The 23376-nt window shown below is 41.2% G+C and overlaps 1 protein-coding gene across 2 annotated transcripts in view; it reads left to right on the forward strand.

Annotated features, from left to right (window-relative positions):
• Positions 1-20003, forward strand: part of HECTD4 (HECT domain E3 ubiquitin protein ligase 4) — a 117515-nt gene extending 97512 nt beyond the window's left edge. For both annotated transcript variants that reach the window (XM_075273114.1, XM_075273122.1), the window contains exons 58-76: positions 2102-2232; positions 3160-3365; positions 4049-4228; positions 4452-5731; positions 6539-6746; positions 7583-7806; positions 9102-9253; positions 9813-9916; positions 10003-10126; positions 10240-10430; positions 10931-11077; positions 12877-12996; positions 13327-13482; positions 13608-13711; positions 14066-14287; positions 15383-15549; positions 16354-16549; positions 16642-16864; positions 17535-20003. In XM_075273114.1, coding sequence (XP_075129215.1) covers positions 2102-2232; positions 3160-3365; positions 4049-4228; positions 4452-5731; positions 6539-6746; positions 7583-7806; positions 9102-9253; positions 9813-9916; positions 10003-10126; positions 10240-10430; positions 10931-11077; positions 12877-12996; positions 13327-13482; positions 13608-13711; positions 14066-14287; positions 15383-15549; positions 16354-16549; positions 16642-16864; positions 17535-17671 — 4272 coding nt within the window. In that variant the 3' untranslated portion in view covers positions 17672-20003. The remainder of the gene's footprint in view (positions 1-2101; positions 2233-3159; positions 3366-4048; positions 4229-4451; positions 5732-6538; positions 6747-7582; positions 7807-9101; positions 9254-9812; positions 9917-10002; positions 10127-10239; positions 10431-10930; positions 11078-12876; positions 12997-13326; positions 13483-13607; positions 13712-14065; positions 14288-15382; positions 15550-16353; positions 16550-16641; positions 16865-17534) is intronic.
• The last annotated feature ends 3373 nt before the right edge of the window (positions 20004-23376 follow it).

The following is a 23376-nucleotide window of genomic DNA, read 5'->3' on the forward strand; positions in this document are numbered from 1 at the left end:
CAGTGTTCAGTTTGGTTAAAGGGAGTCTATCACCTTCCCCAACCATATTCAACGGTCATCACAGTTCTTAAAGTGTGCGGAGACCAGTTGTATGGCATCATCACGCACATGTACAATATGAGTCTAAAGCTGGGAGTGGTACCTCAACTGTGGAAAACATCTTGTGTGGTACCAGTACCAAAGAAGCCCAACCCGACGGGCTACAATGACTACCGACCTGTAGCACTGACATCACACCTGATGAAGGTCCTAGAGAGACTGGTCCTGACACACCTACGCACCCTAGTGAGCTCCGCTCTGGACCTCCATCAGCCGGGCATTGGGTTAGATGACGCCATCATCCACCTTCTTCACAGAGCTCTCTCTCACCTGGAGAAACCCGGGAACAGTGTGAGAATAATGTTCTTTGACTTCTCCAGTGTGTTCAACACCATTCAGCCAGAGCTACTGAGGGAGAAGCTGAACCTTGGTGGTGTGGACCATCACCTGTCCAACTGGATCCTAGACTACCTGACAAACCGCCCTCAGTATGTGAGAGCCCAGGACTGTGTGTCTGACACTGTGATCTGTAGTACAGGGGCACCACAAGGTACAGTTCTTGCCCCATTTCTCTTCACACTGTACACTGCTGACTTTAGACACAACTCATCCAGCTGTTAATTACAAAAGTACTCCGATGACTCTGCTATAGTAGGCCTTATCACTGATGGCGACGATAGGGAATACAGAGACTTAAACTGGGACTTTGTTGAATGGTGCTAGCAGAATCACCTCCGGATTAATGCTGGGAAGACCAAGGAGATGGTGGTGGACTTGAGCAAACGGAGAAGTGCTCCGACCCCAGTGGAGATCCAAGGAACATGCATTGAGATGGTCAGGACTTATAAGTATCTGGGTGGGCTCCTCAATAATAAACTAGACTGGGCTGATCACCTGGAGGCGCTGCACAGAAAGGGCCACAGCAGGCTCTACCTGCTCAGGAGGCTGAGGGCCTTCGGAGTCCAGGGGCCACTTCTTAGGGCCTTTTTCAACTCTGTGGTTGCTTCTGCCATCTTATTTGGTGTGGCCTGCTGGGGGAACTGTATATCAACCAGGGACAGAAATAGACTTGACAAGCTGATCAGAAAGGCCAGCTCTGTCCTGGGTGGTCCCCTGGACCCAGTACTGGTGGTGGGTGACAGAAGGATACGGTCAGTGGTGAGCTCCATGCGGGAGAACAAATCCCACCCCATGTATGAGACCTTTATGACACTTAGCAGCACTGTAAGTGACCATCTGCTTCACCCCAAGTGTGAGAAGGAGCGCTATCGCAAGTCCTTCCTTCCAACTGCGATCAGGCTACATAATCTACATCAGACCAAGCGAAGACACTCCGCACAGAAAACTAATAATGATTATGACTATGAATGTCCTCCTTCTTTCTTCTTCTGTTCCTTAGCTGCTATGGACTCCTAGTATATCTTTTCTTCTCAGCTTATGTGTGCCTACATCTGTAATATATTACTGTGTATTATCCTGTTCCTGTATTACTATGCTGCTGTAACATACTGAAATTTCCCCACTGTGGGACTATTAAAGGATTATCTTATCTTATCTTATTACAGAACACATTATAGTGATAAACATCAGACCTCTGTTATGTATGCCACTTTTGTAGATTTGAAGGTAAACAACTTTGAATCTTATGGAAATTAGGCAGTTGGTGTCCTTCACCAATAAGGCAGGCGAGCCTCCAGCCCTGGGAGCGCTGCTCTTGCTGCTCAAGGATGGGTGATGTCATAGTAGTTTGAGGATCAATTCCCTCTTCATGGAGTGGCACAGGCAGAATATGGTAGGGGTCTGTGTGGCAAGTGCATTGTTCCAAGGAGCTGAAGACCCGCCCCCAGTGCACCAACTGCCTATTTTGCAAAAGGTGTTAAAATAGTTTATATCCAGGTCTATGGAATTGACATACATAACAAAGCTATGCTGTTTATCAGTGTAATGTGATAAATGGTGTTCTGAATATATTTGTGGTAGGTGGCTGACTACCTTTAAGGTTTGGTATTGTTGCACTTTAGAGTGATCTTTATTCCAATTTCATTGTTGTTTTTCTTTTCAGAATGCTCCAGAGCAGTTTCCATCAGAAGAATTCCCGGTTACTGAATCCAAAGTTAGTATGGATGTCAATTTCCCTGGAGCAGCATTTGTTGTGGTGTCATGCAAAGAAAGCCAGTCTGGTTTCCGCAAAGAGTAAGTAATCCAAGCCACTACAGTGTCTGATTAATCCTTTAAAGGACCACTAAACCCAGAATCCAATTGATAAGTAAGAATAAATAATTTCCCATATTATACCTAACATCATCTCCCAAGCTTTCCTTTTTCTCTTACGACACCTTATAGCATCATTACAAAGCATGAAAAATAAATTAGAAAAGCAATATATTCTCCAGTATAGACACCAAGAGACGGTCGCCCAAGTTTCCCAAATTGTTGAATGGTACCATTACACGTTGGTCTTGTTCAAAATCTATCTGAATTGCTGTATGCCAATAATCTGTCAGGAATCCTTACCCGAAAGGATAGAAGAAGCTTCACAGTCATTGAACAATTTAAAATTAGCCGCACTACTTACACTACAACAGGCCCATACACAGGACTATCATGGTAAAAAAAAATATGATGATATGGAAGTAGGTACTAAAAAACATTTAATAATGCTGCTTTACTAAATAAATACTTTTCATACTTTTTAAACAATATTATTTCACCAATTCAATAAAACAGTTCAGGGATTTGATCAAGTCACTTTCTTTAGGGAAATGACCCCACAGAGTTGTTATTTTAACATCTTCCGGGATTTGATCAAAGCCCTAGTTTCATCATTTCCCTGCGACATATACATAGTTCATCACAGAAAATATGTCTGGTTATGCTTTAACAATTCCCCTCTTCCCTATATCCCTGCAATATTATGCTTGTTTACCTTTCAGGAACTTAAGAAAGCTGAATGGCAACCAATGGTTAAGTATTTTGAATATCAGACCTCATTACCTTGATATGTATCAAGGTTCTTGTCAGGGTATATTATTCATTTCTTTTTCCAGGCCCTGCTCAGATTTCTGTCAAATCCAAAAGTAAGTAGCATTGTCAAAACTTTGCATTTCTGTTTTGTTCTAGCTCTTCTTTATATAAGGCTCCCTGGGCTCGAGTTCTACTCTACGGCCTTGGTCATAAAGTGAAAAGAAATGGGCAACTGAATTTAATAGAATCGGTGTGTTATCCACGGGATGCCTCTCCCAGCAATACAGGCCTCACACCACCACCAACCACCAACCAATACCCAACAGCAATCATTCCTACAGACAAGATCCATGTCAAATTAGGTATATGGTACTTCTTAAACATTCTTTATACTGACTTCTAAATAATTTGTTCACTTTATAGTCTTCCTGGTGATTGTATGTTCTCATATTTACGGGAGTGTTCCTTAGGACCTCTGGCTTTCTCCCATAATCCAAAGCATAGTAATAGGTTCATATGGAATTTTGATTGAGTGATCCAAAGAACTCTATATATAATCTCCTAAATAAAAATATGTTGGTGCCATATAGAGTAATAATCTACTGTATACATAACTAGTGTTATTCAAATGATCCTTTATATCCAATACAACTTGTAAGAACAATCCAAAACATGGCAGCATTGCAAAATAGTAAATGTAAATTTAAAGAAAAATGGTTATGTTCATGAAAAAACCCGTGGGGTGTTTTGTTTTTGCTTCTCTCTCCTCCACTGGAGACTGCCTCCAGCATGTGCATCATATTGTGACTTTTCCTATGGTGTTCACTAAGATTTCTGTTGCTGAAAATTCAGATTGTAAGCTTTTGAAACCTTATTATTGACGTGCAAATCTATTTTAAGGAAGTATATTGATATATCATTTACAGTTTTAATATCTGCGTACCAAGCAGAACACGTGAAGATATCAAAATGCTTTCATTAATGTAGAATATGTTGTTGTATGCCATATATCCCATGTAATATGTAACTGTAATTCCTTATGTAGGTGTGTCTCCAGCCCCGGGGGCTGTGATGGTAATTCATTCCCTCCCACTGGAATTTCCACTTGCCATGGCTTTTACAGAGCAGCTCCTATCATGGAAACTTGAAGATGTAGATGAGAAGTCAGAAGATGAACTTGATACCATTCCATCATCTGTCCTCCTACAAGTGGTGGAATTTTTAAGTAAGGGAGAATTAAAAAAAGAAAAAAAAATTTAAATAAAGTATTTTTATAAAGTCTGTCTTTTTATTTTGTTAAATTCAATACCAAATTTCTATTCAATTATATTGTCTTCATCATATTTGTGAAAATAGCTATAAGGTGGTAAGTCCCCTAACATAGGTATATGTGTGTATGTATTCGACAATCGAATGGTGAAACTGTTTCCACTTGTATTTTCATTTAGGTAACTTGCTGTGGACGACAGACTTGGCCGCAGTTGTAAAAGAATTACTGTTCCACTTGCTGGCTGAACTGCTTCGTAAAATTCACCATCTGGAGCAGAAGAAGAATCCTGCAGGCTTGTCCTCCTCAATAGCCCTTCAGCTAAATCCATGCCTAGCAGTGCTTATGGCTCTACAAACAGAGTTACGCAAGTTGTACGATGATGAGACCCAAAACTGGACTTCTGGAAATGCGTGTGGGGGTTCTGTAACTGGGGTCACTGAACATGGACGTTTCTCTACCTATTTTCATGCTTTAATGGAGGTTTGCTTGGCTGTGGCTGAAGTTACTCTTCCTATTAATATGAGCTCTGCAGTAAGTGTCATGAGCTCAACAACTGCAACAAATCTTAGTGACTCGTCCTCATCATCATCATCTTCTCCCGGCCAAACTCCACAAAGTCCAAGCTTGCTCTCAAAGAGGAAGAAAGTTAAGATCAAACGTGAAAAAACAACATCTGCGAAGCGCACATCTTCACGAGGCGCAGAGAATGACCCTGCCTTGCTCAGCATGGGTGGCAGTAAGCCAGAAGATATGTTGTGGTTCCATAGGGCCCTGACTCTGCTAATGATTCTTAGACATCTAACTAATAAAGACCCGCAAGGTTTGGGTGTAACCAATGATGCTATAGCAGATGCCAGCCAGGCACTTGTTGGACCCACAGCACATAGCCGATTGCTTGTTATTTCTGGGATTCCAACTCACCTAGAGGAATCTGTTGTCAGAGGTGCCATTCGAAAAGCATGCAATGCTCATGGCGGTGTTTTTAAAGATGAGATTTACATCCCCCTACAAGATGCTGAAACAACAAAAACCAAAGAGGGGACTGAAGGAGCTGAATGCAAAACTGAGGCTGAAAAAACTCCTGGCGTTCCAGTGACTGATAACATGGATATTAGTAGTTCCAGCAGTGTGACCCCCGCAGTTAGTGTCAGCGCTTCTGCCTCCACTAGCCAGGCTTCCTTGTGTAGCTCTCAGGGAGTCTCACAAGCTACCAGCGAAGCGTCCATGGAGCAGTTTGTGCCCGAGCTTGCTGTACCTCAAGGTCTTTTGGAACCAAATGCAGTGTCCAGCCAGGAAAGTCTAGACCTGTCCATCTGTAGCACAGGAAGTATGGGAAGTTTGGGAAGTCTTGTAGAACAACTGGATAATGTAGAAATCACCTCCTTACCTGATGTTGCAGGGTTACTGGACAACCAGCCTTCAGTGTCCAGGCCCATCAAAGGCTTTGCAGTTGTGGAGGTAATCTTCTGTCCTTGGGACACATCCCGTGTATCTAATATTTATGTAGACAGTAACTTTCATTCATTTTAGGTGTGACCCTTGTATCTAGTGTTGCCTGTTGGAACTGTAAGGGTGCATTCACACTACGGAACGCCAGCGTGTATAAAAGCCGTACACGCCAGCGTTACAGCAGGGCTGCCGGACACTTCCCATTCATTTCTATGGGAGCCGGCATGCGAGCGTTCCCCATAGAAATGAATGGACTGCTTTTTCCCATTCATTTCTATGGGGAGCGCTCGTATGCCGGCTCCCATAGAAATGAATGGGAAGTGTCCGGCAGCCCTGCTGTAACGCCGGCGTGTACGGCTGTGATACACGCTGGCATTCCGTAGTGTGAATGCACCCTAACTCAGTAATGGATAAATTCAGTGTAGGAATAACAGTCCTTTTGCAGTTCTCAAAGTCCAAAATCTTGCTAGAATCATGGGGCATCTCTGAAACATACAGTTATGGACAAAATTGTATTTGCTTTTTCTAAACACTAATTTATGTCATGTAGTATTTTAAAGGCTATTTCCACCAGCAATAGTTATCCCACTTTCACAGGTTAGATAAGTGTCTGATCTCTGGCTGGCTCACCACTAAGATCCTCATCAGTCACAGGAATGGTAGTGCCCTGTCTAAGCAGAGCCTAGCACATTGCTCCCTCACTGCCATAGAAGTGGTGGTAACAAGTCACTTTTGGTTTTTATGGGGGAAACCCCTTTTAATAACTTATACAACTTGAATAACATTCTTTTCACATATGGTTTTTCTTGTCAACAGGTGCGTTCTCGAGCCAAAATTGAAAAAATAAGAGCAAGTCTGTTCAACAGCAGTGATCTTATTGGTTTATCCAGTCTGGACGGTGAAGATGAGCTCATGGAAATGTCAACTGAAGAAATCCTGACGGTCTCCACTGTAAATCAGAGCTTATTTGATACTCAAGGAATTCCAGGTTTAGGAGATTACTTCACTGATAAGTCCTTGAAAGGTGCGAGGAACTTGATCAGTAAATCAGATATCTATTGTTGTGTTGTATTAGTTTATACAATTAAAAAAATATCAATTTATAGTGGGAGGGAGATAAAAATTTCATATGTCTGGATCTTCAAACCCCTGGGACCTGGATTGAGCATTCAATACACTTTTTATGCATGCTCTTTTTCTATACAGCTCAGCCTCCTGTCTGATTCTGATTAGACACTACCTTGATTTTTAGACTTCCCCTGCTTTCTTTTCCCCTGCGCTCTTCTCGGGACAGCATCAAATGGGCAGCTAGAGACAGTACCATCTCTGCCCGCTAGGAAGACCGTTTATTTAGGATTATATAGAGAAAAATATAATTGCACTACAAACCTCTTAAGTATATAATCACAGAATATTCATTATAACTGTGTGACAGGGACATATGACAGAAGTTGTGTACTCTCTGTGGAACAGTCCATGCGGTTTCATCATACAGAAATTTTTGGTACCAGTAGGAGTGTCTCACTCAAGTGTGTCACCAAATTCTGATTTCTGCTGCTGCTAGTCCCAGTCTGATATACAGATTTAGAAACCGCGAGAAAAAGAATGGAAAAGACTGATACATGGAAATTCTTAATGGGGCAGCATGTAGTATTGGGTACCTTTTCCCTTCAAGTCAGCTCTGCTTGATTTTATTATTGCCATGCCTTTATTTTAATACTTTTTTTTAACTTTGGACCTAAAATAATTCTCTTTCTAGAATCTTTTTAAAACTTAGACTGATGTAAGAGGCTGACCCTTTATACTTATACACACGTGTGATATTCCCAGTCTCTTTTTAATTTTTTTATTTCCTTTTAGGGGATAAGTTAGTCCCAGAGGCCAGAGATGTTCTCACAGAAATATTCAAGAGCTGCATTCATGCTGAGCAAATGTTAAGCCTGACTCCAACTAAGTACATTAAAGTATCAGATATTTATCTCAGCAAAGAGCAGATAAATTCACAAACTCCAGGAAATCTACTCCATACCTTCTTCACAAATGTTCGTCCACCAAAAAAAGTTTTAGAAGATCAACTGACACAGGTGAGGTTCTCTTACCTGAAAATAAATTTGCTTACATTAACTTATAGCAATGGCTGTATATATATATATATATATATATATATATATATATATATATATATATATATATATATATATGTTTATATACACTTTATTATTAGCGCGTAGCTGAATCAAAATTAAGCTTCGGCCTTGTATCGAATGTAAAGTAAACTAACCCCTTTAACCATGGTGTTATTTCACTTAGTTTTTACAATTCAGAAATACACTTCTAGGGGTTGTGCTATTAAAGAGGGCCTTTCATGGTTCGGTGCACAGGCAGTTCTATATACTGCTGGAAAGCCAACAGTGTGCTGAATTCAGCGCACTGTCTGCTTTCCCGATCTGTGCCCCGGGTAAAGAGCTATCGGTCCCAGTACTGTAGCTCTTTACCGTCAGAAGGGGTCGTTCCTGACAGTCAGTCAGGTACGTCCTTGTCCACAGCATCGCCTATCGCGCTGTACAGTGTGAGCAGTGAGGAACGCCCCCTCTCTCTGCTCACAGTGCTCGTCCATAGATAAGTATTATCAGGAGGGGAGCGAGCGGGCATTCATCCCTGGTCTCAGAGCACAGCGCTATTGGCGCTGCTTTTACAGAAGGACGCACCTGACTGACTGTAAAGAGCTACGGTACCGGGACTGATAGCTCTTTACCCAGGGTCAGCTTTCCAGCAGTATATAGAACTGCCTGTGCCCAAACCATGAAATGTCCTCTTTAAACACACTTGTCCCCCAAGTGTCAGATCGCTGGGGGTTACACCCACTGGACCTTCAGTGATCAGGAAAATGGGCCCCATAGATGTGAATAGAGTGCAAACACTCTTGCAGTTCATTCCTGTGGAATGTCTAATGGCACAACCCCTTTAAGGGAACACGCAGATTCTAACTCAAAATCCGCTCTATATTCCAACCAGAACCTTACTCCCATGGAAGGCAGCACTAAACATTTCTTTGTCGGGACACTGAAAAAAAACAAGTGTCCTGCTCGATCTTGCCGTGGATTCCACCACCTTATCTGAATATGGTTTTATAGATCTATACCTAGAAACTGAGCTGTATGAAGATTTTGGACAAGAGAAGTAATTTCAGGAGAAAAAACTGAAGTGACTCATTCTGAGCTGTTGTACTTGAATTGTAGTAAATCAGCAAATTTTTTATAGCAATAACTATATTTTTATGGACTGAACAAATTAAGAATCCAGAAAATATCTTTCTGTGATACAGTGTGATCCAACTTTGTATTTCTCATCTTAATTGCTTTCAATTTTTCTGTTGAAGATCCTACGGAAATATGGTGTTCCAAAACCAAAGTTTGATAAGAGCAAATATAGTAAAACCGGAAAGGAACAGCACCCGGTAAAAGTTGTAAGCACAAAGCGACCAGTGGGAAAGCCTTCAACTAAAGACAAAGCTGTGTTAAATAGTGTTCGGTGAGTAGTATTGAATGGTTCCAGCCTGATCGGGGCTGAAGTTCAGTAAATATTGTAAACTTGTAAGTGTGACCATAAGTGTGCTCTAACGCTGGCTAATATTTCTACAATGTGATATTATTTAGCTCACATCTAGTAACATGAAGTATTTTATTTCTTATATGAAGAAAGTGTTGCTGAGCTTCTGAATGTGGGATCATGATACACATTGTACAGGACATTAATAGACATTAATATAATTATATACATTGTATCTTCACTTTAATTGGATATTCTGGCATAAAATGTTGAGCTACATTTTAAAGGAAAACTACTCTCAAAATTTTTTTTCCAGTGTTTAGTTTCCATATAGGGCACCCAAGCTTGGACAGGCCCACGGGGGCATAGGTGAATCCTCTGGTACCCCAGTCCTACAAATACTCAAGAACCCTGTATTCTGTGGCTGATGGACACTGAAGGGTGTTGTAGTGTGCAGAAAACGAAGAGGCAGATATATATATAGAATATAGATTTTGTTATTTGCTTCAAATATATAAAATGAATGTATGTCTCTTTCCAGAACTGCCCTAAGTGAAAAGAAGCCAATAGTGAAACCAAAATCACCTGAGAAAAGTCGCCCCGATGAAAAGGACTCTGATAAATCTCCAACTAAGAAGCAAGAAAGTATGTCACATATTTATGGCCATGCGTGTGCCCATTCTGTGTTTTCACTCATTTAATCCATCCATAATCTTTGTTCTGTTGTTCAGTTGCAGAAGAGAAGTTTCTAACACTAGATGGATTCCAGAAATTTGTGGTCGACAAAGCTAAGCAAGACATTAGAAGCATCTGGAGGGCCATTTTGTCCTGTGGATATGATCTTCACTATGAAAGGTATGAACCAGATGACACTGATCATGAACTTTTTTTTTAAGCTTAGGATCTCCGAGGAATTCACTGGTAAAGCTTTGTTACCATGCCCTCTAAGACGTATGTCTTTTATCTAGGTGTGCCTGTATTGATACACGGCATGCTCAGAAATCCAGTCGGAAATGGACACTTGAAATGGATGTGGCTCTGGTTCAATATATCAACCGGCTTTGCCGTCACCTTGCAATAACACCGGCCCGGCTACACCCTCATGAGGTCTATTTGGATATGTCTGATACTGCTGATCCCAGAGTGTCTTGTCTCCTGAGTAGGTGGCACTTTATATATATTAAGCACAGTTTGTAGCATGCTTCCCAATTGTTTAGTTATTCCAGGATATTCAGAAAGTTGCCTAAGAGCAGGCATTGGTATTATAAAAAAAAAAAAAATACTATTCTCCAGAAATGTCCACAGTGGCCCTGCTACAAAAACATCTTGTACAGTACAGTCATGTCAGTATGTCATTCACATTACTGTTGAAGGCCTAGATGGTGACGCTGTGTAAATCACATACATCGCTACAGGTGGAGCCACCACAGTAGTAAAGGTAGTCTTGCCTGCTCTTGGGTTTTTGTGTATGTACAGCGAGAGAAAAGGTAATTTCTTTCTTAAAGATTTATGGAATATCCACAGACTGTCTTGCAATTTATGATATCTGTACTTTTATTACATGAATGGCATATCCTGTACTACTGTGTTAAATGGGAAAAACGCCCTTTAACAACATAAAGCTTGCTAATTGCTTGTAATTTTATTTGTATTTCTCAGATGTGCCCATTGAGAGTCTTCGGCTTCGGTTTGCCCTTCTTCAGTCATTGAACACCACTTTAGAAACCTTCTTCCTGCCTCTTGTGGAGCTACGGCAAACAGACGTGTATATGCACAGCATTGCAGCTTTACTACAACAAGCGAAAGGTGGGAAATGTTTTAAGGCAGAACTGCTTGTGAAAATGTTCATGGCTTGCATGTCCTTTCTTTATACTAAGGCTTAAGCTTCTAAAGGGCCCAAATCAGAACAAAGTCATTTATTTGCATGGCCTGAGAAGCAGAAGCAGCACTTCAAGGCCTCACTTATCAGTCACATCCCCTGTTCACAGCTCAGTCTCATTTAAGTGATTGGGGCTGAGCTGCGATTACAAGGCCAGCCACTCTAAAACTTAGTGAAGTGGCAGCAACACTCTTCAAACTCCTCACTAGCAGGGAGCCGTCATGTCTAACGCCTGTCAGTCTTCAGTTGATGACTTATCCTTACGATACGTTTTTATAGGTCTGGAAAACCTCTTCTCGCCAAGTTGCCTCTTAACCTACTTTTCCTGGTGTTCTCCTTCACTTGGTCAACTAAAGTTAAAAATGCAAGTTATACTATTCTGAGTGGTTATTTTATGTTTTCACCAAGAGAATCAAACAATATTATTAGTATTTTCTATGGCTGACATTACTCTGGACTATTTTATAAGACTTCACTAACTGTCTTAAAATGGTTCTCCAATAATTGTTTTTGATGGCCTATCGTAAGGATAAGGTTATCATTAAGAGATTAGTGGATGTCTGACAGCTGATCGGCTATTACCCCACCGATCAGCTGTTTCAAGGGGCCACAGTGCTTGTACAGGTGCTGTAACCTCTTCTGCTCTATAGCCGACATACAATGGACTGTAAGTACAGGCTGCAGTCATAGGATTTGGTTATAATCCCCAAATTAGGCAAATTAGGGATCTCGCTTTGTCTGTAAAATTCCAATTCTTAAGTACCCTTCTGGGTGTAAAGGGAATATTCCTGCTGGGCCAAAGAACATAGACTCCATTGTGTGTATAAAGTCAGTCATCTCCCCCTCCCAGGAACCTCCCAGAAACACTAGAAGTTAAAGTTAAACTCTGGGTCTAACATTACATTTCATCCAATGAAAATAATAGCTTTAAGTCATCGCCTCCAGTTGGACCTACGAACAATATACAGCGAGCCCTCTGCAGAAGACCACCCCTTTTAGAAAACCACCTCTTTTTAGACCAATGTTTTTTTTAAAGTGAACACCCCTTTACCCAACCAAAGCCCACTATTTTGATTAAATGTAAAGTTATATCCCCTTTGAAAAAGCCACATTGGACACATGCACTGCGAGACGAATATGGATGCAGGTCTGTACTGCGCCAAATCTCTGTACTGCCGTAAGCAAGAGATATGTAAGGGGCATCAGGCGAGAAATTTCACCACCATCCCAATAGAGACCATGTCATAGTCAATGCAATGTGCCACTGAGGGGCCAGGTATATATGCCAGCTGTCCCAATTTTGACAGGAAAATCTCAGGGCCTGAGCCACAAAAGGGAAGGGTTTCATGTATACCACACACCAAAACAGGCATTCTTGGGGTGTCTTCAGATGGTCTCTGAAATATTTTGACTCTATGAAATGTCAGCATGTATTGTTAAGGTTAGCAGTGTGGGGGGAATATGGAAAGAGAGCGTTTGCAGGGGTCTAGGAATGAGCGAGAAGCCATGCTAGGAATCAGTTGTTGGAAGGGGCCTTCATTATTTACCGAACACTTACACTCTGCCTACTGGTGGAGCAGGGTATTGCAGCTTTGTCAGGGAAATCTGTGATTGTTATTCCTCTCCGCTACTCTGATTATTGTGGGGGCAATAAACTTCATTGTGTATATCACCAATGGTCTTACAGAGGTGGCATGTGCTAATATTGTTTACATTCTGCAAATAGGACTGATCTTCTATGATACAAAAGTAACCGTGATGAATCGAGTGTTAAATGCAACTGTGCAGAGAACCGCCGACCATGCAGCACCAGAAATCAGCCTCGATCCCCTGGAAATTGTGGGAGGTAAAGAAGTTCCTTTTTCCTATACCAATGAAATGATCACCCTCCACCCTCTTCCCTTCCAATTATTTAGATAAAGCTGGAATGCCCACCGTGCCCAAAAACCTCTGCATATAAATGCTGAGCCCTGGAATGAATGTAATATGAATACAAACCACTGCCTGCTGGAATAAAAACTAAAAAAAACGTGCCATCTGACATTTAAGCAACAGATTATTGTGATTGCACCTATTGTGGACCAAGATTTGATGGGACTTCTGTGAATCTCTACTTTACAATTCTCTTTTCCTTATATACTTTTGTATTTGACTAATATGGTTGCTTCTCTAACAGGTGAAATTCGCGGCTCTGAGAACTCTTACTTTTGCCAAGCAGCTCGACAGTTGGCATGTATACCATCTTCTCAACTCTGTGTCAAACTAGCTAGTGGAGGTGATCCAACATATGCCTTCAATATTCGCTTCACTGGGGAAGAGGTGCATGGAACAAGTGAGTGACTTAGGATATCAATAAGCTGTCTTTCCAATACATCTTTTCAAATGGGGTTGAATGAGGTATGCATAGAATAAACCTAATAGAATGGTTTGTCTGTAACACTTCATGTTGTTTCTTAGGCGGATCATTCCGGCATTTCCTCTGGCAAGTTTGTAAAGAACTGCAGAGCAACTCCTTGTCCCTTCTGCTGTTGTGTCCCAGCTCTGCTGTCAATAAGAATAAGGTAAGTATTCAGCCAGAGCATTTGTGACCACTGCTCTCTATGGTTAGATGCAAGAAAAAGGAGCAGGTAAAAAACAAGTTTTAAGGTCTACTCTTTTGTTTGTTTGTTTTTTCCCCCATATTTGGACCTCGTCTTCGTCTTTATAACATGTATCTTTATATACAGTGAAGGAAATAATTATTTGATCCCTTGCTGATTTAGGGAAGGGAAGCTCTGCATTGATATGTGTTATAGTCCTACCTAGAAGATAACTATGAACTACTAAGAACTACTGTTCTTGCTGTCATGTCTGCTCTGTATACTGTCCATCACTTTTAATGTTTTGTAATATCTGCTCATGTTTGTGTCTTACAGGGGAAATACCTTCTTACTCCTAGTCCCATAACCTATGCAGAGGAGCAGTTGCTCCATTTCTTTGGTCAGCTCCTGGGTATAGCTATCCGAGCTGACGTGCCCCTTCCTCTTGATCTTCTGCCTTGCTTTTGGAAGATGCTTGTAGGGGAACCACTGGATCCTGAAACTGATCTTTATGAAGCTGATATCCTAACCCACAACTACATCAAAAAGTTTGAAAATGTAAGTAGTCTTTTATTGTTTTCTTAATTTACCTGTATTTTTTACCTTCTGTATTATCCACACACTATAGAATGAATGTACCCAATGAGAGGATGTACTCTGGAACTATACATTACCTGTAGTGATCAATCGCCATCTCAAATATATTGGTTATGCAGATGCCAGGAGAAAATTCCTGCCCGAAGATACAAACTATTGTCTATGGTGTAGGCAGTTATAGTGAAAGCAATAATAATAATTATATAGCACCATCATTTGTATTTGCAGTACTTACGTTTCAGAGGATATATGCACAAACTAAACCATAAGTCACATCCAAACAGAATAACGGGGAGGAGAGAGGGCCCTGCACATAACAGCTTACTACCTACTTATTCTAACACTGTTGTAATAGTTTTGTATTAGTATGGCAGAGATACTTTCTAACTTGTGTATGTGCCTCAAATGGAGCCAATTTTATTATTTTTTTTAATGTACTCCTCTCTCCCCAGTCCTCAGACTCCAGCGGCAGTGGTGGCTGTGTACCAGTTCCCCATCTGACATCATCCTGTTTGTGTGAGGTTGTATACAGTCAATCTCAGGTGTCAGCAGTGACCTCTTCACAAATGGCATACGACTGACTGGCCTTAGCAGTCACTTGTTGTTTTGAAGATGTCACCATTGAGTCTTGTGATGTCGCCACCTCACACAAACTGGATGTCACTGCTGACGTCAGCCAGGGAAACCTGTACACAGCAGCCACTGCCACTAGAAACTGAGAATTGTGTCGGACCCCCATATCCAGTGCACAGGTTATCAGTATCAAAAATACATTTGGCGCAGGAAACCCCTTTAATACTTTGTCACCCTGACTTTAACCATATTGAACACCTCTGGGATTATAAAGAACATGTCACATGTCTGCACTTCAGAGAATCATGTCATAACAGATCCAAACCTTGCAAATATTCTTGTGGCTGGATGGATGAAACTCTCAATTACCACGTTGTATCTTTGCACACAGTCATTTTCTCACACATTTTTCTGTGCCTTATACTTTTGTTGTTTCTGTCATATTTTTTTTTTAACATTTCTTTCACTTGTCTCCTCTCAAAGATAAATGATGAGGCTGAACTGGAAGCTCTGTGTGCTGAAATAGCATCACAGCATCTTCCTACAGAGAGTCCAGACTCCCCCAACAAACCGAGCTGTAAATTTACCTACCCAACAATGACAGGGGAGGAGGTGGAATTGTGTGCAAATGGCAGACACATCCCTGTTATGTGAGTACCTGATGTAATGTATCAGTAAGGACCACTGTAGCCAAACCATACATATAATAACATTATAGTAGCGTTATAATATGTAGCTTTTTGTATATAAAGCAAGATCCTAGCTTGATGGAAATTGATAATCTCAAGAACACATTTCTGTAAATGTTAGTTTTTCTTGAAGAAGACTACTATCACACAATCTGGATTTGTGGGTCCAAAACACAGAAGAGGTAGAAATCTTTCCATTATAGATTTTTCTCTGTAGACTTCTATTTTGGTTTTAACTTGTCAATACTAATTCCAATGCCAATAACTGGCTGTGAGAAAGTGGTCTAAAATTGAGAGGGTGCAGAAAATGGCTCAACTGTATGGAACAGCTAGGGACCCCAAATAGCAGAATAGGATTATCCCCATGTCGTAAAAGCATGGCTGTGAAAGTGGAACATATGGAAATCGTATATAGCAGAGCTGCTCGTATAGAAATGAATGGGAGCTAATGAAGCAGTGTAATCTACATTGTTCCTATAAATGTGTAGCTATGGACACGGTGTAGCTTAGCTGAGCTTCACGGTTTCTGCAGCTCTCATTCACCATAATGGAAAAAGGGACTTGTGGGCAGATATTCCCATCAGGTTTTTTTTTGTTTTGTTTGGGTTGTTTTGGGTTTTGGAGGGTTTTTTTGCATTCAAAGCCAGAAGTGGAGATAAATGGAATGGTGACCACTCTTTTTCCACAATGAAGTAAGCTAAGGAGTCGCTCACGTGCACTTTTCTGAGTTATTGCCTACGTCTTTTTTTTGTTTGTTTGTTTCAGCTGGGAGAATAAGGATATATACGCAGCTGGAATCCGGAATCTCCGCATGCGTGAGCTAAAGAACCAGGACTGTATGAATGCTGTGCGAGCTGGTCTGGGCTCCATCATTCCCCTGCAGCTTTTAACCAGCCTGACCGCTCTGGAGATGGAGCTCAGAACATGTGGGCTGCCATTTATCAATCTGGAGTTTTTAAAAGTACGACTCTTAAATGTAGTGGCCAGCTTAATAAATGTGAAAAAAAAAAATGTGAAGCATTATATTCTGTCCATTCCTTTGTCTTGTTCTAGGCTCACACCATGTATCAAGTCGGCCTAATGGAGACTGACCAGCACATAGAGTTTTTCTGGTGTGCATTAGAGATGTTTACTCAGGAAGAACTTTGTAAGTTCATTAAATTTGCCTGCAACCAGGAGCGCATTCCCTTCACATGCCCTTGTAAAGATGGCGGGCCAGATACTGCACATGTTCCTCCTTACCCCATGAAGATTGCACCACCTGATGGCGCTACAGGTAATCACAGACAAGCTACTGTACTTGATAGTCCTGCTGCTGCGGTTACAGGGTATGTCTACACAGGATTTTCTGCAGCAGAAAGTCAGCGGTGTATTCATTGAAAATCCACAACACACAAAATGCTCCAAAACAATAATTTTTTTGCAAATTTCATTGCGTAACTGATGCAAATGTTATATAGTTTTCAATCCTTGCAATGCAAAAGTGTACTCAAGCTTCCCAGTTTCCACACATGGATGACATTTATTAAACTGTTACTGTAGGATTACATGGTTATCCAGCCTGATTTTTCAGATAGACTATCAATAATAGATCAATGGGGATCTGACTCTGCACCTTGCAGGTCAACTGTTTAAAGGGGCTGCAGCATTCAGACTAGTGTCGGGGCCTTTTCATTGTTTGCATTGAGTCCAGGCACTAGTCATACTCAGAATGCTGCACCTTCAGTACAGAATCTTCCCATTGGGTATTACAACTTTGCTGTATTATTGTGATTTTATTGTAGATCATAAGTTTAGACAACCCAGGTAACATCAGTCCATGCACATCGCACAGGATATCACATACTCCAAATGTAAAGCACCATGGAATTAATGGTGCTATATAAATAAACAATAATAATAATACTCCCTATATTGTTGGCTGACTATGGAAAATATTTTGACAGGTTCCCCAGACTCCAGGTACATCCGTGTGGAGACCTGCATGTTCATGATAAAGCTCCCGCAGTACTCGTCCCTCGAGATCATGCTGGAAAAACTGAGGCATGCCATTCATTATCGAGAAGACCCGCTCAGTGGTTGACCCTGACCCTAACAAAGAAGAGGAGGACGGACTGTTTATATGGGAGCTCTTACAGCTCACAAGCTTGCCCCATGGACAGAACGCTGAGGAAACAAGATGACTGAACTTTTTGTTATGTTCTGCCCAAACCTGCACATTTACCTTTGTATTTGTGAAGTCTCTGGTGGGGTTTTTGCCTTGTTTGTGAATTGTTTGTAGAATAATTTTAGTACAGATGATGTGAGCAGACGACTCGATTTCCTCCTCAAATACAGAAGAGTCTCCGAGCTCATGAGGTTTGGGGGCATAATTTACGAAAATAGTTATTTTATACATTGACTGGAGGAAGATGAACAAATGAAAAGTAGGCTATCTGTAAATAAGAAAACACGACATAATATAATTTAATGATAAATTATTTCCAGAGTACAGGAATGTAACACACTGGATATAGAGCTGTGAAAAAGTTTTGTTATTTTTTTATTTGACTTATTTTGCAAAATCCTATTTAAGTTATAATAGTTCTAATAAGCACTGGATATACTGCTGGCTGTGAACAGTCCCATTCTGAAGGGAATTCAATATTTCTTAATATCCTGAGCTTTCCTCGGTATATACGAGCACCAATTGCACAGGATTTGTTTGTTTTATTTGAGGTTTTTTTGTTTTAGTTTTACTTGAGGTTTGCTTGTTCATTTGTAGGATGTGATGGGTCCGGCTGATGGTGAACATTCACTGGAGAACTTGAATCTGTGGCCTTATGCTGGTGAGATTTGGAAGGTGTCGGAGCACATGCAGTTACACACAATGCACTGTATTCATTAAGGGCTTGGACCATATGCAGCACAGGGACATGACAGATGACTATATGGTGTGGGTGGATTTCTGCAGATAGTTTTTGCCCCTCCAGCTTTGTGATGATCTTAATAAGCACAGGACTTTATAATTGTCAATGGAAATGTGGTACCTTGTTGAGGACCTCCCCAATACACAGGTAGGTTGAGAATTTGTGTTGATATGATACAGGACTGTCAGAAAGTGTTATAGTATTGTCATCTCATCCCGTGGATTCGCCAAATTCTATATTCTGATTTGTAATGAGCAAAATGTGTAGTAACAGACAGAATGGAGCTACATTGCACTAACCCCTATGTCAGGAGTGAATCCCTTCCCCCCCAGGTTAATGTATTATAGTAGAATGCATCAGGATGATGACGTTTTTGCCATGAAGATGTGTTAGTGGGTAAATGAACCCTTACTAGTTAGGATTAACAAATATGGATTATCTGTGTTCACCAAATATTGGTGCATACAATATCTTGCTACCTTAGCTTAAGAAGATGGCTGATCATATAAGGTAATGTCACAGGTTTAGCGAGTCAATGCCTTATTGTACCTCAGGCTGTGGACTACAGAGGCTTGGATTCATTCAGTGGTGGCCCTTGTATCAACTCTGAATGTGTTTTCAATTGCAGGAATACTTCAGCACTATCTATGCAGAGACACAGAGTTCAGCAATCCAGCACAGCAGTGATGAGTGCGTTCTGTGCTGTATCACTATTGCTGCCAGTATTCAGTTTACAAGGCATCCATAGAAGCGGTCTCTGTTTAGAAATGGCCCAGATCATCATTAGGGCTGTCACCTTCTCATGAGCTGTACTTATTACATGACATTAGTATGGAGAAAGAACATGGCCAAGCCAGAGCCATCAGCTAGGGACACTGACTGTAGAGCATCAATTATTTATATCATATGGAGACACTTCTGCAACATCCCCTTTAAGTACAAGATGTCATGGAGAAGCCTTTAGCATAGAATTTTGCTGAGAGTCCTGACCAATGTCCACGTCAGTCACACAGGTAAAAGATGGTGCAATAAAAACAATAAGAGGCACACACTATAGTGTTGTGTCTTAAAAGCTGGAAGGACAATATAGAGCTGAGATCCTGTTAATGGCAACTCTGAACTGAGAAAAGTAAATGTAAAAGCCTTATGGTAGAAGTGTGAGTGGGGGTAGCAGCCAGATCTCCAGCACTACCGCCCCCAGTCAACCCCACCAGTCTTGCCAGATACAAGGCTTATGATGACGACACTGCAGGTGGAGAGTGACCCACCTGAAATAAAACACTTTAACAATGGGTTTAAGTGCAACATATCTACTTTTTGAGCCCTAAAAGTGTGCTGTACAGTTGATGTATATTTATTATTGCAGTTATCTATGGTTGCATTTAACAAATCCTTTAACTCAATGCCATCCCCCTTGTCTGTACCGGTATTTAAAACACTGCTGTGTAAATGAAGCATACTAAACAAGGAAAGTGTCATGAGAATAAAAACTGATTTTGAATGTCTTCCCGTTTGACTTGTTTCTTATTCCATCTACTACATCCTAGAGGTTGGGGAAGAGTAGCTGGCAAATCTGAACCAAATCTTAAGACATTGTAGAAACCCATATGAATCTTTTCTACATGCAGTGAGGTGAGCCATCCCTTTAAGTTGTAGAGCTGGAGACTATAAACAAGTGACAGGGAAAGAAGACTATGGAGCATTGATATACACAAGGCCAGCAGCCATACGAGATGGATTTAGAAAATCTGGTGTTTAAATGATTGTTGCCCTGTGTTATGTGCAGCTCAGATCTCTAGCACTGAGGCCAGTGATGGGCTGCAACGTTTCTATGGACAGAGTATGGCACAAATAGGCTTCTTCATTCATTTTACACCCTTCCCTGTTACTATACACAGTAAAGGTGCTTTTATTTGTTTTTACTCCGGACAACTGTTGAAGATTTATTATTTGTTCTCTTTTTAGGTAGGTAAACTATCAAGGAACGTTTAAAAACAAAACTTGATATACTACTAAAAAGTATATTCGTATAAAAGACGCAGCAAGAACGCACCAGGGGGTACGAAATTTCTGTACTCCCTGAAAATCAATATTTCTAATGGTCAACTACAAACAATCAATGCCTATATAGGTGGATGCTATTCAATATATAGGGTACGGCTGTATAAGACTGAACAGTATAATATTACTGGTTGTTATATTTATCAATCCTGATGTATCTGTCTCAGCATAACCCTATTGTGGAATCCCCTAAAGTATAAGCTGAAACAAAACATTGGCGGGGGTAGGAGACCCTATTATAAGCAAAAAGGCATGTACTAGTCTCTGTCTCCTATTCACCCTAGCAGCTGCTAACTCTATAGAGATAGATACTCCATAACAAAAGAGGCTAGCTGATGGTATATAAATATATACAGGGTAGGGGTGCCACGTCCCCCTTACGGCCATACATCTGTACTGCTGGGGGAGCGGGAGGGTGTGCAGGACGCGCCTCTGATGATTTATGCTGGCATACAAACAGCCAGCATTTTGAAAGGTGTCAGAAAATCTACTTAGACTCTTTTGGTATTTGTCTAATTTTAGGGGATATGAAAAAAAACAAAAAAACTTTTCAAGTCTTCAGTAGGTGATACCTTTTTTTAATGGCTAACTCATAATGATGACAGAATATGACGTTTCGAAGCTTCCTCTGAGCTCCTTCTTCAGATATATCTAAAAACACTTTCTAGAGGCTGCATATTTATAAATGGACATAGGGGTAGGGTTACAGGAGGGAGGGGGACAGTGGACACTGTCTATAAAGATCGCTGTATTGTATGTGAAGAATCACTCCGTCATCTGTATATTTGTATCAACTCGTCCTGCTAGTAAAAAGAGCAACGATTACCCCCGAAGCCTGGTTGTCTGTTGTTATTGTCAGATATCACGTGGGGGCGGGTAATCGGGGACATCAAAAAGGGAGATTTTGTGCACATTTGGGACCCAGGGACTCCCTGCAAGCCGGCCACATCGGATATAATCACCAGTGATGCCAGCCCTGGCCCTTCCTGAGTGTTGCAAACCCTTTCCTTTTTGTGGAAAAATGTCCATTTATAAATATGCAGCCTCTAGAAAGTGTTTTTAGATATATCTGAAGAAGGAGCTCAGAGGAAGCTTTGAAACGTCATATTCTGTCATCATTATGAGTTAGCCATTAAAAAAGGTATCACCTACTGAAGACTTGAAAAGTTTTTTTGTTTTGTTTCATATTTCATAACCACTGGCTAACACGGTACCAAAACAAACATTTTCCTTTTACCTAATTTTAGGGGAAGAGAGGAAAATTACTGCTATTAGGAATTTATATACAGGCAGTCAGAATGCCCCCACCCCTTCCATGCCATTAGAGGCTACCTGTTTTCAGGGTGAGAGAGGAGAATTTACTGCAATCTGAAATTGAATATTGGCCGTTAGAACACCCACACCCTGTATATATTTATATACCACTAGCCTCTGCCTGCGACTTCGTCTGTAGGTTGTTGGCGTCGATGATCCGCCTATATTCAGCAAATTGCTACCGTCGATGATCTGCCTGCTCCGGCATTTCAGCAGCTCTCAAGCTGTCCTGCTACTGAACTTGTTCCTCACACCGTGCCTGTGATTGTTCCGGCATGTCAGCAGCTCGATGGGACATCATATAATGAGCGTGCTGTTGGTGTTGAAACGCCAGAGCAGGCGGATTATCAACAGCTGTGAAGCTGGCCTGCCGCTGAACTCGTTCCTTGCGCTGTGCCCATGATTGTTCCGGCATCTCAGCAGCTTGCTGGGAAGCTATATAATGAGCGTGTCGTTGGTGCTGATGATCCACATGCGCCGGCGTTTCGGCAGCTCTCAATCTGGCCTGACACTGAACTTGTTTCTTGCACTGTGCCTGTGACTGTTCAGCATCTCAGCACCTCGCTGGAACATAATATAATCAGCATGTTGATGATCCACCTGCTCCCGTGTTTGGGCAGCTATCAAGCTGGCCTGCCACTGAACTCGTTTCTCACGCTGTGCTGGTGATTGTTCTGGCATGTCAACAGCTCGCTGGGACGCCATATAGTGAGCATGTTGTTGACATCGATGATTCCCCCCCCCCCCCCCTCAGCTGCACTTGAGGAGGAACTGTGTGACTTCTAGCTACCTTCATAGCTGTCGTTATTTGCAACAAATTAGATTTTCTTTTTCCCGGCATGTTTAAAATTGGCAAACTGCCAATTTGGATTAAAGGTGTTTGCCCATGTCCTTTTGTCAGCACTGGAGCAGATCAGATAATATGCAAATGTGTATACACACTGTGGGTTAGCGTGTGTTTACACAGAGAGATAAAAGCCCTGGATGAGTTATAGTGCCGCTAAGAGCTGTTTAATATAGTATGTGAACTTAAATTCATAACAGTCATGAAGCCATGTAATTTACCGGAATAAAAAGCAGCCTGTGTGTTAATCGAGGTTACAATCTATCCATGTGCCGAATTTCATTCAAATCCGTTCAGCTGTTTTTGTGTGAGGAACAAACATCCAAACTTTCACATTTGTAATATTAGTAGGATACCTGGAGCAGGCAAACCATCGATGGCAGCAATTTGCTGAATATAGGCGGATCATCGACACCAACAACACACAGACGAAGTCGCGGGAGAGACTAGTTTTACTATAACTCACACTAGAAGCAATATTAAGACTGTGAAAAATTCTTCCACTTTATTTTCAGCTAAGCCTGTGCAGCTGCCTTCTTATCTGACCCTAGTAGCAAATTCTAGTGCCCTTAAAGGGATATTCCCATCTACATAATTATTTTTAAGTTTGTAGATAATTAAATGTTAAACATAAAATAAAAATATAAGTCATTAAACATT

Source organism: Leptodactylus fuscus, chromosome 1 (genome assembly GCF_031893055.1).
Source record: "Leptodactylus fuscus isolate aLepFus1 chromosome 1, aLepFus1.hap2, whole genome shotgun sequence".
NCBI lineage: Eukaryota > Metazoa > Chordata > Amphibia > Anura > Leptodactylidae > Leptodactylus > Leptodactylus fuscus.